This window comes from Penicillium waksmanii (genome assembly GCF_028829765.1).
Source record: "Penicillium waksmanii strain IBT 27052 chromosome Unknown utg000008l:1.0-5622682.0:1.0-5626561.0, whole genome shotgun sequence".
NCBI classification, from domain to species: domain Eukaryota; kingdom Fungi; phylum Ascomycota; class Eurotiomycetes; order Eurotiales; family Aspergillaceae; genus Penicillium; species Penicillium waksmanii.
The window spans coordinates 5482348-5497780 of NW_026643254.1; the positions used below are offsets into that span (position 1 = coordinate 5482348).

The 15433-nt window shown below is 48.4% G+C and overlaps 2 protein-coding genes across 2 annotated transcripts; both read left to right on the top strand.

Annotated features, from left to right (window-relative positions):
* Nucleotides 1–912: 912 nt before the first annotated feature.
* N7481_010336 (uncharacterized protein) lies at nucleotides 913–2741 on the top strand (the record flags this gene model as incomplete). Its single annotated transcript, XM_057269555.1, has 3 exons — nucleotides 913–1251; nucleotides 1300–2071; nucleotides 2113–2741. 3 exons carry the CDS (start codon nucleotides 913–915, stop codon nucleotides 2739–2741), a joined length of 1740 nt encoding a protein of 579 aa, XP_057120232.1.
* Nucleotides 2742–14213: 11472 nt separating this feature from the next.
* Nucleotides 14214–15433, top strand: N7481_010337 (DUF3129 domain-containing protein; the record flags this gene model as incomplete). The annotated part of the gene is made up of 6 exons (XM_057269556.1): nucleotides 14214–14328; nucleotides 14395–14604; nucleotides 14697–14759; nucleotides 14823–14870; nucleotides 14924–15096; nucleotides 15155–15433. 6 exons carry the CDS (start codon nucleotides 14214–14216, stop codon nucleotides 15431–15433), a joined length of 888 nt encoding a protein of 295 aa, XP_057120233.1.

A 15433-nucleotide genomic window follows, 5' to 3' on the forward strand; every position in this document is an offset into this window, starting at 1 on the left:
ATTGCTCCCAGGAATCAGACATCACTTTCTAGGAGTTGTTTCTCAAACGGCAATACCTGGAACAAACATATTGTTTTGCTACCCACTATTTGTACATACAGCTTCATGCCAGGGTATTATTTCTTCTTTTACTGTAAGATGGGTGCACTGAGCAGTTGGTGGATGCTCAAAATGCCCGCATTGCAGTAAATTGGTTATTTTCGGGGGACCGCCTACGACAAGATTGTACAAAAAGAGTTGTAATCCTTAAGTTCTCTACACCAGTAGCGAGCTTCTAGTACCTTGAGATATGTTCCAATAGTACTTTTATTCTTCATTGGCTCAGAGCCAGCACCATGTTCAACCCGTACCTTATTAATATCACCAGTCTCTGACAAACTGAAAAAGCGGTAAATTACTGCTATGGCCTTTTAGGATAGGCTTGTTCATCGTTCACTCCATTTCCCCAAGTAGTGGTATGGTATTCGGACTGAGTTCGGATACAGTGTCGTAACACATTAGAGCACGGACAGTAAACCTCAGAGATCGCTCAACCGATCTTAGGACCTCCAATCAATCAATCAATCAATCAATCAATCATCTGATTCTATTGGACATGTTCAGTATCAGCCAGTACATCAATTCCTCATCCCGACACTTCGCCGTGGCACAACCATCGCAGTCGCGCGCCACAAGGGCAGCCTAACGATAGGAGTGGCAGTTAGGCCACTGCAGGCTTTGACCAAGCTCTAAGGTCGTTTTCAGCAAGTGGAGCATAACTAATTGTACATACACAGATACGTTTAGTTCAAGCATCGAGTCACTATTTTAGTTTAGGAGTTGCAATTCCGTGCCGTGTTGTGACGAGATCGCACCACGGTTCCAACGAGTGGGTCCATGATGAAGTTGATTGGATATCTTCGCGCTCAAACCATGCCAAGGAACAAGGCCGCGCTAATCCTGGTCAACGACCTCCTGTCACCACTCGATGCCCGACTTCTTCTGACTGATGAAACGGAGCCGGTTATCTATTCTTGTGCATGTGTGATCTCTAGCCACGAAAATGATTTTCTTCGATTGGTCGCATCGACAAACATGAAACGTGAAGCCACGTCTGAATCACGAGGCTGCAATAGTGAGAGTGATGAGCGACCAGCAAAAGTGCCCCGGCGAGGAAGCTCGAGCACAAATCCAGGACCCTTGAAGCTCGAGCAAGACCCCAGCAGAGTACAGCCGCCACTCTTACCACTCTCGCCTGATCCTGATAGCGAAGTAAGTCTCCAAGCTCGTCCCTTGGTAGCCATTTGACTGACTGCATAGAATCCCAATACTCTACAGCATCGAACAGCACCTCCAGCGTCTCTCACGCATGCGCCCACCGAGCTCACGGACGGAATATATGAGTGGATACCTGCCCCGTTGGAGGTCGACGCGCTTGAGACAATGAGTCAACCATCATCGAAAAGGTCCCGATCACGTTCGATCTCAACGGATCGGGGGCGTGCTCGGTCGGTTTCGTCGGAGAACAGCGAGAGCAGCTCGACCCGGGACACCAGATCATATGCATACAGAGCCGTCAACTATGTCACTATTCTGGAAACCAAGGGCTGCTTCATGCGACCGTCCCCCGCCGGCCCGGTGCCCGACGATATCGCGCTTTGTGAGCGTCTTCTCGGTCAGCCGGTCGAACTACCTAACTGTACACTGTTTGACGACGCGTACATCACAGATTTCCATAATACATTGCGGAATCGATCCGAAGCGCGTCTTCTGGTAGACCTGCACCCTCTCATTATGCCATCCGCGGAAAATCAGTACATCCAGGGGAATGAATCCTTGAAAGACGTGATTGACGGATACAATGATCCGTGGCTGAAGACCGAGCCAATATATGGTCCGAAACCGCAGCCCGACCACGCACGCGGATTGAAGTGGTCGACCTTTTCCGAGAGCCAGCGGCGCAAACTGGGGATCAAGCCGGACGAGAAATCACCGTATACGGCGCGAGAGGACATGTACTTCCCTTACTTGACAGCAGAAATCAAATGTGGGAACCAAGCGCTGGAGCTTGCCGACCGGCAGAATATGCACAGTATGTGCATTGCCTGCGGGCTGTGGTCTCTCTGTGCCAAGCGGCGGGCTGCACGGAAGAGGTGCATCGACGGATTTTGGGGTTTTCGGTCTCTCATGAGCTCGAAGGCGTTCGTTTATACGGCTACTATCCTGAGGTCGATGGTGGCAAGGTGTCATTTTACCGCTGGCCGGTTGCGCAACCCAATATCTGGACCAAAGAGGATCGGTGGACATGTTATCGGTTCGTGGAGAATGTGGACCGCGAATTTCTGCCTATCCATACTCGCCGGCTATTGCGGATACTTGAAGGAGTTCCGGACCCAGACGAGGGTTCTTTAAGTGTCGTTGTCGACGAGCCTGACTCTCAGCTGTCCATGAGTGGATCGCAGGAACGTCTGGGATATCGCAGAGCTGCATCCTCGCAGAATCGTGGTTTGCAACCGGAGCTACGCATGATGGTTCAAACATTACAAGAACAATTGGCTGAACAGAAGGACCGAGAGGAGAAACGAGAAGCGGAGCAGAAAGCACGGGAAGAGAAACTTCTCGCTCAACTAGAACAGCAAAAGCTCCGAGAAGAGAAGCGAGAAGCAGAACAGAAGGCACGGGAAGAGAAGCGAGAAGCAGAACAGAAGGAATTGCAAATGAAACTTCTTGCCCTTTTAGAACAGAAGGATAATTCGAAATGAGCATAAGAATAGTATCTATGGATATTCATGCAAAGACTTTCAACTATGCCTGTGTTAGAGGACCCTGTGTCTTTTGGTATTAGCGCCCCAACCGTAGGGGTAGATAGGCCAATGGGGACGCGGTGTACTGCGACACGTTTACACGGCGTCAGCCTCTCCACTAGAGACGCGTGCTGTCGCACGTTGTAAGCCCTGAAACGACGTGGCATGAATGGTTTTCGATGTGGAGGATGTGGCAGTATAAAATTAGCGATGTGGGACCTAGTCAGACGAGTGAAGCCGAAGTTGCAAGCGTTTCGGCCCCTAAGCGATGTAATAGAATGCTCCTATATCTACCATGAGATCGGGATCAGGAGAAAAGCGGAGGTCATCAAGAGTAATCTTTTGGAGTAAATTGAGACATTGGAAAGAGCGCAGTCAGGAAAGTTGCACGTAGAGTGAGCATGTATTTCGAAAGGGATCTTGTCCTCGTCGAGCTACACATGTACTAGCCCACCAAAAAGTCTGCAGTTTTTGACAGCTGGTGTCCCCGAATTCGTAGGTATCATGTAAGGCTCAAAAACCTGTATTTCGCGTGCTGGGTTTGACGGCCTTGAAACAAACAGACTACTAAAAAGAAGACGAAGGGGAAAAAGGTGCTTGGGGTGTCACTATCCTGTGAAAGGACAATAGTTCTGGGGTTAACGATAGGACGGGCATAGAATTTTCAACAGATGAGTATAGCAGCACATAAGGCATAAGACAAATTTTCACAAGAACACACACTCGGAATTTGAATGGCAAATTCCAAATGGCAACAAAACATATCTGTACTCTAGCCGGTAGATAGCAGCTCATTTTCCTTGGTCGTAAAAGGAAGGAGAGAAGGGGGTATTTTCTGTAGTGGTCGCTCGGTATGCAATCGTGGAGGGGCTTTCACTCAGGTATGCCCTCTCTGGGAAGCCCTCTATGCCATCCGGATACCCAGGGGTGGCTGTGAGAATTTCTGGTGTGGGGGCTAGTTAAATGAAAAGATAATCAAAGTTAGCTATTGTGAGCCTGGAACAATGGGTCTTATGTGCAGTACATACCTTCTGGGGGGCAAACTCCGATAATCCTGAAGTTGTCCATCTCCGAGTTGTGACGCTGGATGCATGAAGTTATCGGCTGCGACAAAGTCACCTGGTTGATCAATATCTCGAACATAATGTGGCATCCTGTTCGCGTGGTTTGTCTCGTGGTACATCCTCATTTGTCGTTTGAAAGCAGTATGAATTGCTCCAAAGCTCCTCTCATGTTGAAAATCTGCCAGGAACTCAGCTTGGATCTCTTCCTTATTCAAATGTCTTCTTTGCATAAACCAGAATGGTAACCGCTCCAGGTCCTGGGTTGCCCATCGACGATTGCGGGATCTGGCTTTTTCTCTATCAGCTCTAGCCTTTTGTATGGCATTTATTGCGTCACTTACTTGCTTGAGGTCTATTTACAATCTGGACCTCTATATGTGACTCAGGAATTGGTGCGCCTTTTCTCCCGCCATGTGTAGAAGTGCCCGAAGCATTCAATTGACGTGTCGCAGAATACGGGACTCCATCCGGCAGATTGGACCCGCCTGGCGCCTGGCAAACGGCTGCTTCGCTATGTTTCAAAGTCTCTGTGAGGTAAGGGCTTGAAAATGTCTTTGGAGAATCTCGAGATACTGTTTGTGGTTGACAATTTTCGGTCACAGTGTTACCATGAAAGGTGAGACCTGTGTTGTTGACTGGGTCTGTCAGCACTGACACGCGTTCATCATTTCCGTCCCGTAGATCGGTGTTTCCTCCTATACCGTAGCTTCCTATGCCAGTATTGCTCTGGCCTTCCATGGTTTCAGCTTCTGGATTCAGAGGCGTGGGCCTCCTGACCAATAACTCATGTTCAGCCAGCTTCTCCCTGTCGTTGGGTGGGCTCACGATATTTGGCCGTAGTTCTGGGAGGCTATTTTGCCGATCAAAACAGGTCTTGCCACATTCATTTCTCGCTTCCTCAAGGGATTCTCTGCGGTTTCCGCTCTCCTCGCTAGGATTTTCATGCAGACAGGTATGGTCGATATTCTCTGTTTGTGGATAGGGATGCTCCATCAGGGGCCCCGGTTGGCAACTAAGACCCTGTCGTTTTTCAGAACCTTTCGCGGGCATCCACAACGGTGCATCTGGAGGGGTGAGTCGCCGACCATTTCGGCTATGTAGCCTTTTCCTCTGGCCCATTCTCAGGGGAGCTCTTCCGAGCATTTTATCCGCCATTATCCTGGAAGCTGGCAGTGTTTTCCTACCGTGGAAACTCCGTCTAGTAAGCTTGCCAGGAAGGCTACTTCGGAATTTCCTCCTGCGCCACATGCGATGCGCTCTTTTGAGCTGCTCCAGGGATGACCATGCTTTCCCGACTAGAGTCTCTTTGTTGGGAACTACCGCGTACCCTAAGCCTTGATCATGCTGGGCCTGCTCCAAAACTAGGCTTGAGGGACATGTATTCGAATGTGTTGATTCTTTCCATTTGTTCAAAATATCTTGAAGCGCTCGAGTTCTCTGGTGAGCCTTTCCAATTATCTTATTGTTGACTTCAATCACTGTGGCTCAGGAATTTGCCGGTCAGTTAAAGCACAATCATTTTTATATCGGATCAGGCGTAACATAACTCACCTTTTGATGCAAGTTGGTTCGAAATTGCAACCATCTTGGCAGTGAACGACAGTGTATATAACTCGGTTTGGACATCTCTCTTGTAGTACCAAGGTTGAATCAATTTCTGTGGTAGGCCGGAAATCATCATATTATGCTGAAAGTCTGACAACTCCGCAGTTGCGTCGAAGTCATGCAGATAATAATGATAGACGCCGGCTTCCTTGAATTCGATCTTGGATCTGTCTGCATTCAGAACATCCAGCCAAGTGATGGTCCTCTGCATCGTGCCATTTTCGAGCTGGGTGACTTTCGGGCTTGGAGAACCAAAGATGGCGTCTATCCCTTTCATAAGATTGGCACTAATCATCGGGGCATTGTAAACGGCCGCGAGGCTCGCATTTTTTTCAAATTGATCCAATATGTCCTGGGATTCTTCTAGGGTGACGCAAATTCTTTCTTGCAGCGGTTGGAACTGCTCCAGGAGACTTTCTTTTAGCTCCAGGAAATTGCCTCCTGGGCGGTGATTTAGGCTTTGATTTTTTTTCGGAAAACATAGATTCAGTCTGGCGACTGGTGGAGTCTTAATCGTGGCGGTTGGCTGTAGGCTCGTGACGATCGTGGTATTCTTCTAGAAAGTCATAGAGATCAGCAGGTGTTGGTGCCTTACATCGAGATTCGTTGCCTACCTTGTGGGACCAAAGAAGATGTGGTGGGTATGAGGCGGAGAAAAAAAAGTTATTATCTCAGAAGTCGATGATGAGTAGCAAATTTATAGCCCATGAAAACCTGGTCACGGAAGATAACCGGCTCTGAAACGTGTAGGAAATCACAGGCCAGTCTATTTGACATGCTATGCCGAAGCCACAATCCCAACGTTGGCAGCACGATTAGATCGGTTTGTTGATGATGAAGCACTGAAATCAACGTTGAAACATCAATGGCACTGTTGAAAGATCCTATACATATCACGCTCCAAAGATTATGACTGCCGATATGCTGTCTGGGGGTATCTGCTGCCCTGATCTCGCGACATCAATGGGGCCTCAGTGTGAAAACAGATCGCACCTCCTTGGGACTGCTTATAGAATACAGTCGCTCAGCCGCAGCTGGCACCTCCTGTCGCACTGTGAAAAAGTTGTCTTTGCATTATATAGCATCGTCGAGTAACGTGATGTAGATCTGATCATTTGTTCAAGCGTACGTCCAAATGCGGGAGATATTCCTGAAATGCTGGGTTCAAACCGAGTAACCCACTTTTCGACACACATTTCAGAGAATACAGGTAACGAGGTCAATAAAGTAACACTGAATGGGAAGTTGAATGTTTAGAGTACATAGAGGTTTCTTTTGCTTGGGCTGACCATGACATGTTCAGGTGCATGCCGCAATTCAATAAGGCCCCGAACATAAATCGGACCGGCCCACGCATCACGCCTCACGGAAACTCAATCTGCAAGAAATGCATCACCTCGGAGATCAAGTCCTGCTCGATACCTCCAACGAGTCGCTTGATCACGTCAGTGGGTATCATCGATCGTTCTTGTAGTTGTGTGCGAAGAGAGAGCTCGGGTAAACGAGGATGAGAGGGAACAGCCTGCTGTGGCTGCACTTGCACCCTGCTTGACTTCGGCAGAGTTTTCTGTAGGAATTCAAAGAGACGACAGAGACTCTCTGCGCCATAGTTGTCGCCGATGCGAAGGCAGAATTCGATGGCAGCACAATTCTTCTCAAGCAGACTATCTCTGTCTTGGGCCAAGCGATGAACAGCGGCGTGGCGAATGCCGGCGATCGAATGGCGCAAGCTCTGAACAGTGGTGATATTTTCACCATGTTGCTCAGACGAGATCTTTGATCGGTTTCTAGCTAAGAATTTGAAGAACTTGTGCAGCTCCAGTGCCTCGGGGCATGTCCATCCAACAGCCAAAGACTGTGGTTGAAGCCATTTTTGAACAAATTGGAAAGCGGAATGCTCGAGGTGGCGTTGCGGCGTTTGGAGGATCAAATATTGTGCTCGAAAAGGGATAGACGTCACATGAAGTCCTAGGATGGGAAACAAGATCTCTATAAACTCTACCGATCGTGATTAGCGAAGGCACTCTAGTCTCTTGTTTGAGCTTACCCTTAGCTTCCAGTCCCCGGCTCTGTGTTAAAAACGATTTCAAGGACCTTCGACAGTCAATTGTGGAATTATTCAATTTTGAGAGGATCGCGAGGTCATTCACCGGTAGCTGATTGACTGTGGAGACCAATGATGGATAGCGGTGGAGTCTCTATTGGAGCGCGACGACATCATTTTCCGACGACGGACTCGGCGTCGACATCTCTTCATCGATGGTACCTCGGCCGCCTTGTGGACGTGGGTACACGAAGTGCCCTGGTCATCCTGTGCTGGCAAGTGAAATAAAGATTTGGGCGGCATGACGCGTTGCAGTGACTGCGACTTGCGACGGAAAATATGTCGGCTAGGCTGAGGGAATTTTTTTTTCTCTCACGGGGCGAGAACAAAACTTTTGCAGGCGAAAAATTCTGCGGATGGGCAAGCGATTTGCCAAGGCGAGTCTTCCATGGAACGACTCTGCATATTAGCTGCGTGAAAACCGTTTCACATCGTTGAGCAATGTTGAGACCAATGATTTGCGAATTGATGGGCTACGGTGCGAGCGAATATCGGCAGACTTCTGCTGCCACGGGAAAATAAGCTGCCACGGCGAGTAGCCCATAGCATGCCACTTCGGTCTACACCTCATACAAAACTGCGCTAAAGGCCGTTTCACCATTGTCAACAACGTTGATGAGGCAAATGATTTGTCACGCATAGCTTCGTATCAACCACGGCTCCGGGTGGATCCAGCCTCTCCACCCGCTCTCCACTCCACACTCTTGAAATTTCTTATTTCAACGTTGATAAACCGCCTCAACACCCACGAAATGAGGGTCGCCCGGTGCGAATTTGAAGTCAAAATCTCTGGACTCGGCAAAATGTACGCAAGTGGTCGCTGCCGCGACCCCTACTCAGAATAGCATAAAAGACGCTCTTTTCCCGCCGAAAAGAAAAGCAGGACTTTCCTCCTCACACTCTGGGCCTCGCAGCCTTGGGGTGTCTTTTGCAGGTAAGATCTGCGTTACCAAGTACTCTTCGCAGGACGGGCTCTGCGTGATCAAGTGTGCCTCGCGGGACGGGCTCCGCGTCAACAAGTGTGCCTCGCAGGACGGGCTCTGCGTGATCAAGTGTGCCTCGCGGGACGGGCTATGCGTGATCAAGTTTGCCTCGCAGGGGGACGCTGCGATACCAAGGGAGACCCGCAGGAGACCGCTGCGATACCAAGTTCTCCCTCACAGCCAATGAGCCCTGTGATTGTAAAAATGTGCTCCCTCACAGCCCATGAGCCCTGTGACTGTAAAAACGTGCTCCCTCACAGCCAATGAGCCCTGTGATTGTAAAAACGTGCTCCCTCACAGCCAATGAGCCCTGTGATTGTAAAAATGTGCTCCCTCACAGCCCATGAGCCCTGTGATTGTAAAAAAGTGCTCTCTCACAGCCAATGAGCCCTGTGATTGTAAAAATGTGCTCCCTCACAGCCCATGAGCCCTGTGACTGTAAAAACGCGCTCCCTCACAGCCCATGAGCCCTGTGATTGTAAAAACGTGCTCCCTCGCAGCAATGAGCCCTGCGTTGTAAACATGTGCTCCGCAGGGACGCCTGCGTTACCAAGAACCTCCGCAGGAGACCGCTGCGACACCAAGTTCTCCCTCACAGCCCTGAGCCCTGTGATTGTATAATTTTGAGCTTCCATGCAGCCTTGAGCCCTGCGTTATCAAATTTGCGCTCATTAGGTGACCCGTGGCGCCGCGGTCCTCGTCCTGATCCTCTGGCGATTGCAGGCACCTCTTCGTGGTGTCAGAGACTAGTATTCGGGGGAGTCCTCGAAGAAGCCAAGACCTGCTCCAAAGAATCGAAAGAATCAAGAATCATCCAGTATACTTTAGGCCATTCCATTCAGCTGTTTGTAGACTTCAATATCCATGACCCTTGTTCACGTAAAGTTTTATGTAGCCTTGAATCACGCCCTGGCTTTCGACAACGGGCATTTCTTCAATGTAGTGCAAAGTAGGGCACTGAGTCATCGGGCCAGTGGGGATCTCAGTGTATGATAGCTTGGTGGCCGATCCGGGCGACGCGTGCAATCCAAAGCAGCCTCCATTTGTGTGAATGCGTATCTTTGCTGGCTACCAGCGGTGGCAAAATCTGTCTCGACGTGGTGAAATGCGGGTTATCGACAGTGAGTAGGAAGTGTTGGCGTGCTGATGATGAAAACGTGTCGATGGTGAGGACACGTTAATGGTGAGGATGCGTTGATGGAGAGGGCTGGAGATGAGGGCTGGAGGTGAGTGACAGTTGAGAGATGGTGATGATCGTAATGGGGACCGAACCAGTGAATCGTGAATCAACATGTGATGAGCAGCGCGGATGACTCCCGGGCGGTGAAACGGCGGCCAAGAAGAGTAAACACCCATCCCGTCATAGTGAGGGTCTTTATTCCATACGCAAAAGTTGAGAAACAGTGCGAAACGATGATTTCTAAATATCAGATTCGTGATGGTAGTATTTCCTCCGGTCGGTCTTCTGTGTGACATTCTCTCGGCTCGAGATTCGTCGCGTGCTCTTTGACCATGTTCTGTTTAATATCTGATGTAGTGTTCCCGAATGCTAACTCGATACCTGCAATATATATCCCTAGACCATTTCTATTATATGCATGATAGGGGTAAACTGGCAAAGAACCATTGGGGTACGGGCGATAGAAAGCCTCATTCTTCCGAGTAATTTTCAGTTATTATTTGGAGTCGGCCTGATCGAATGAAAGCCATTTCTCGAGCCCCGAAACGCTGGTCTTGTCGGATGTGTGCCCCGAAGAACGAGCGGGTATGATTATTTGTAAATTAGTGGGTATAGTCAAGCAAAATCGGCGCCGGCAACCCTTCTCTTTGCGTGGTCTAGTGGCATTTCACTTGGCTCTCTGTAACGAAGCGGGTTCGATTCCCGCAGGGTACATCAGAACTCGTCCATGCGGTCCGCCTGAACTCAAAGCCCGCTTTTTTTTTTTTTGAACCATTTCCCGAGTATTCGCTCTACGATTTAAATTTTACCTTTTGCTGATCTCCAATGAAAGTGGTTGGACATGCCCGCCAAAGTCAGCAACCGGCGGTATTGAAATTGATGTTCGTCGAGGACCTGCCGCACCAGAAACATGCTACGGCGGGCAAAGGCTGGGTGCACTTACGCGTCGCGTAAAACACACATGCCACGCCTGAGACTGAGAGTAACATCAACCGCTACGATCGATGTCAGTGAGAACGTCTTCTTCACATATATCTCAAGACGTTCTTCACATATATCTCAAACCGACCTGCATCTTTCAAATAACAAATAACAACTGCGCCATTATGACCGTCTCGGCAATCGACTGGCCGGTCCGGCGAGGCTACTTCTGCCGGCGGGTACGTGCGAGTCGGTGAGAGCGATGAGGCATTTGGTCGGCGTGCGGCTGCCTCGAGCATAGCATCTGGGGAAAATACCAAATCTCATTACAGTGACTTGACTAATTTAGTTGCCTTCCGAATTATCCTCGAGATGGAAATGTGCTTACCAGCATCAATTATGAATAAGCCATGGTAGCAGCTTTAATGACCGTCTGCACCAGGCCACAGCCAAGGCAATTTGCCGTTGGATATACCTAATCTAGCACCGATTATCAGCAGCTTGCGCAAGATAGTTGTTCGCAATATGCCTTGTTCGCGGCCTAGATGAGGTCCCCTTAAACCAGTTATAATGCAGATTCTCGATCGGACTCACCAGAACAACTGAATTAGGGCTGTCTCACTGCCTGTCTATGTTAACATGATTTCTGGTGACCGAGGGTGGGCCGACTTGCCGTAATGCAGACTGGTATCAGCATAGGCAAGCTAGACGCGAGATGGCAGGTGTCAGCTCGATCCCACATACACTAGGGCCCGGGATTACTTTGTACCACTGGATGTAGCCATACCTGCTAATGCATAGCTCTGGGCAAATTTTCAACTGTGGCAGGGCAAAGTATCACTGGAAAGAGATTCATGGTATTTTTTTGCGAAAAACTTCGACCTGACCTGAAAATGACTGCTCTCGCGACGAGGGATGTCGGGGAGATCTGAGGAACGGCCTGTCTTATCGCTTGCTCAGCTGCAATCGGGGTTGAAGTCACTGGCCTTTGGATTCAGGCCATAACGTCAGTTCAACGTGCTAGCCGATGCTATTTTCGGATAAATATCTGCCCTTTTGATGGTCATCGATTCTCGGTTTCTTGTTGTTGCGGATGCTCTGATGGCACGCTCAGTCAGCGGTGAGGCCGGCTCGTGACCAGCGACAAGTCTTCGGATCGGACGTCGGGTAGCATATTAGTAGCCGTCAGAATATTGCGAATTACTAGTACATTGGCTGTCAGCCTTTGCCTGGACCAGGTAATGCCGGAGAGACGAACGAAAACGCTTTGGAACTTTACCGGATGGCTAAGCAGAGGGTATCAAGCCTTGTGAATTGGGCCCGCTAATAAGCGAGGTGAAGTGGCCATTTGAGCCTCGTCCTCGGAAATAACAGAGACGCGAGTGAAGTGAGATTCGGTGGTCTGGCCCATCAGGTTGATAAAGATGGTTTAGTTTCGAAGATGTAGGGGAAACATGGCTCTGTCAGGTCGAGGGGAATATGAACGCGCGCCCTATGATTGAAAAGAACCATCAGCGATCTTTGACGAGGATAGAGAGCCACGAACGGAAAGCATTCGTACGGAGTTGAAATGCAGTACCGGTCATTGGGAATGGGCAGGGACAAAGCACGAGCGTGACTTACAAGACATTGAGTGACGCGCGATAGAACATTTGCCATCCTATATAGAGGGTCGACAGCACATGATATCTGCTATCAATTTTGTCGTAGTTTTTGGACTCACGTTGTCGGTAATTTCTGCTCACTGTAGGGAATTCTGTAAAGCATGACATCTATTTACAGTATCATCAACCATTAGTAGGTAGCTTGTGAAGATAGCTTGAACCACTCCAGCTCCTGAAACGTTTGTTCAATAAATTCTCAGAGTTGAGCGGAGGATGGGCTAATATTGAGTATCCACCGCGTTAGCATGATTTCAAATGATTGGGCAGCTACACTCACTTCTCAAAGGTTTGACTATTGAGAAAGGCTAGGCTTTTATAATGTAAGAGGTAAATTCATTTCATTGCATGATTTAGAGGTCAATCCATACCAAAGAGGCGCCACAGAGACGAATCCTGTTCGACATCCTTTGATCCAGAGCCACATAGGAATTATTGCGAACGACGGTACTGCTGGCAAGGGGCCGGGTATTATAGCTATTCAGCAAGGCATTTACTCTGCGTCAATGAGATCATCGTTTTTAATTGCGAGGGCTCAAAAACGAACTTCTCTTCAATGATGACTGACTCAACATTTCATCATGGGTTTAATATAGCTCTCAGAGGAATTGAATTTTGCACCGGGTGGTCCAGACAGGAAATAGAAACATTTCTGGCTGTTGGCATCGTTTAAACAGTCATGAGAAAACCGCAGAGAAAAACCGATAACAGTTATCAACATTCACCACCATCAGTCCGCCCTTTATTGCGACGGGCAAGGCGACGAGATCATGCGACTTCCTCCCACTCACCGGCGATGAGCCCGTGACTCCACAACAGCAACTCACCAAGGGCAGGCGGACCGCAGGGTTGTTCGTTGCCTACCTTGCATATCGGAGAAAGTGCATTCACACCTACACAACATCAAGTAGATACAAGCTATAGTGGGGCGCGGGACTGATCCATACAGCCCCGTCTCACAACAGAGTCTCTTTTTGGTGAGTCAGATTATTGGTCAATTGCAATTTGCAGAACAAATCTTTGCGATCAGTCTCATTTTTGCGTATGGCAATACCCTTATCAAAACGAAGCGGAGGCGAGTGGGTACTCGGAAAATTTAAGCCAATTAGTGCCAGCAATGGCCCACATGCTCACAGGTCGTCTTTGAAACAGCTTACTCATAACTGGCCTTGGCTCCCAGGAGTCTGTGGGTCGTTGATTAGAATGCTATAATTAGATATCACTAATAGAGCAGAGGAATGATAAGCCAATATGTGCCATGGTTAATCAAAATTATCCACAAAGACTCCGTAGAAATGATTGGTCTAAATTTAGCTGAGAGCTCCTGGGAGCCTGACCCTACCATGTGAAAGTCTCACGTATCTGCTGATGAGGAGCGTAACTTTCAGATCAATGATCAATATTGACGAAAGCTATAGTCGACTCTTGATACAAGACGTAGCGCGTGGCAGCAAAAGAAAGAGAGCTTCCTTGCGTTCAGGGGAACTCAGATGCGCTATGTGGGTCCGTAACCTCCGCTTTGGCAAGGATCTCACGTGTTCCTGGGGGTTTCAACTTTTCCGTCGTCTCGAATCCATTATGTTAATAGAGTGGGGCGAATACATCCTCGGACTGACTAGTTTCATCCTCGAACAATGCCAAGGAGCTCAATTTTGGTAAGGAGAAGACATGAAACTGGTCGACCAGTTTTTAATTATTTGAAGCCATATTCAAACAGCTCGATTCAAGACAAATGGTTTTAGGTTGAGGTTTCATCATTGTTAGTGTTTCATGTTGAGACCTTGCAAAGAAACTTGAAGTTCGGATGATCATGATATCCATATAAAGTGACGAGTCTGAGCCTGTAGTTTATTTTTCGAGTCTTTGATATTTTTGCTTACATTTATTTATTGTCTTGCCAGTTTCACCAAATATGATATTCACGGCGGCTGTATATATTCTTTTGCTGGTTTCCAACAAGGTGGCTGCACATGGACTGATAACTCAGATCAATGGCGCGAACGGTGTCGAAATGCCAGGACTGACAGGTAATTGATAGTTACTCTGCTGAAACTTTCAATCGGCTCATTGTTTCATATACTGATTGATAATAGTTGTCGATGGCGTACGCCGTGACTGTCCTTCTGCTGTGTGCGGTGGACAGAAAGATACCGCTGTGATCAGAGACCAGGAGCTGGGAAGTGTGAAAGCGTCGGCATTGGGCCGCACTTTGAGCTCTGGACCGGTGGATCCCAAACGAGTAATCTCGAACTTCATGAAGCCCAGTGCTCAGGCGAGGGCACACACCCGTCATTTCCTGCAAGGTATTTCACTTCTTTTTCCTTCTCTCTTTGTCTTCCACCCCCTATCCTCTTTTGCTTTTCCTGGTTTCACGAAAGAGACTAAAATGATATAGCTCGCCAAGTTCTTAACGATGTGGCAAGTGTCGTCACCAATGCTGGCGGCGCTATCCTCAATGGTACCTATTGACCTTTTTCCCCCCACATGCATGAGATAATCCCTAATTATTATCATCATCCAGGGGCCCAAGACATTGCAGACAAAACACCTTTTGGTGGTGCTATCAAAGGTAATCCGTCTATCATTGCTTTGCATTTATTTAAGACTTATAGAGATATACAGGGGCGCAGTCAGCTGTTGACGACGTTGCCGGGGCTTTACCAGGGAATAAGCCCGGCGCAACTACACCTAGCGGTACCGTGGAGAATGGATTCAAAGGATCTACTGGTAAAGGGTTAAACAAAGGATTGCCCTCTGCTTCGAACGACGGTGTCATCACAATGATTTATCATCAGGCTCGTCACCCAGAATGACGCTACTCTTATCAGTATTGCTAACTACTTCGCCATCTAGGTAAACCAAGATGGAGCGGGCCCATTATCGGCAGAGATCGATGCAACGAGTGTGGGTACCGACCCTCGGGCATTCAAATCTGCTAAAGTCATTCAAAACATTCCGGGAGTTGAAGGGTTTTCAACCTCCAGTACCATGGACTATGAAGTAAAAATACAGGTTCCCTCGGGAATGAAGTGTGCTGGTATCCTTAATGGTGTCAAAGATATTTGCATTGTGCGCGTCAGAAATAATGCTATTTCAGGCCCTTTTGGAGGGTCAGCGGCTTTCACCAATTGA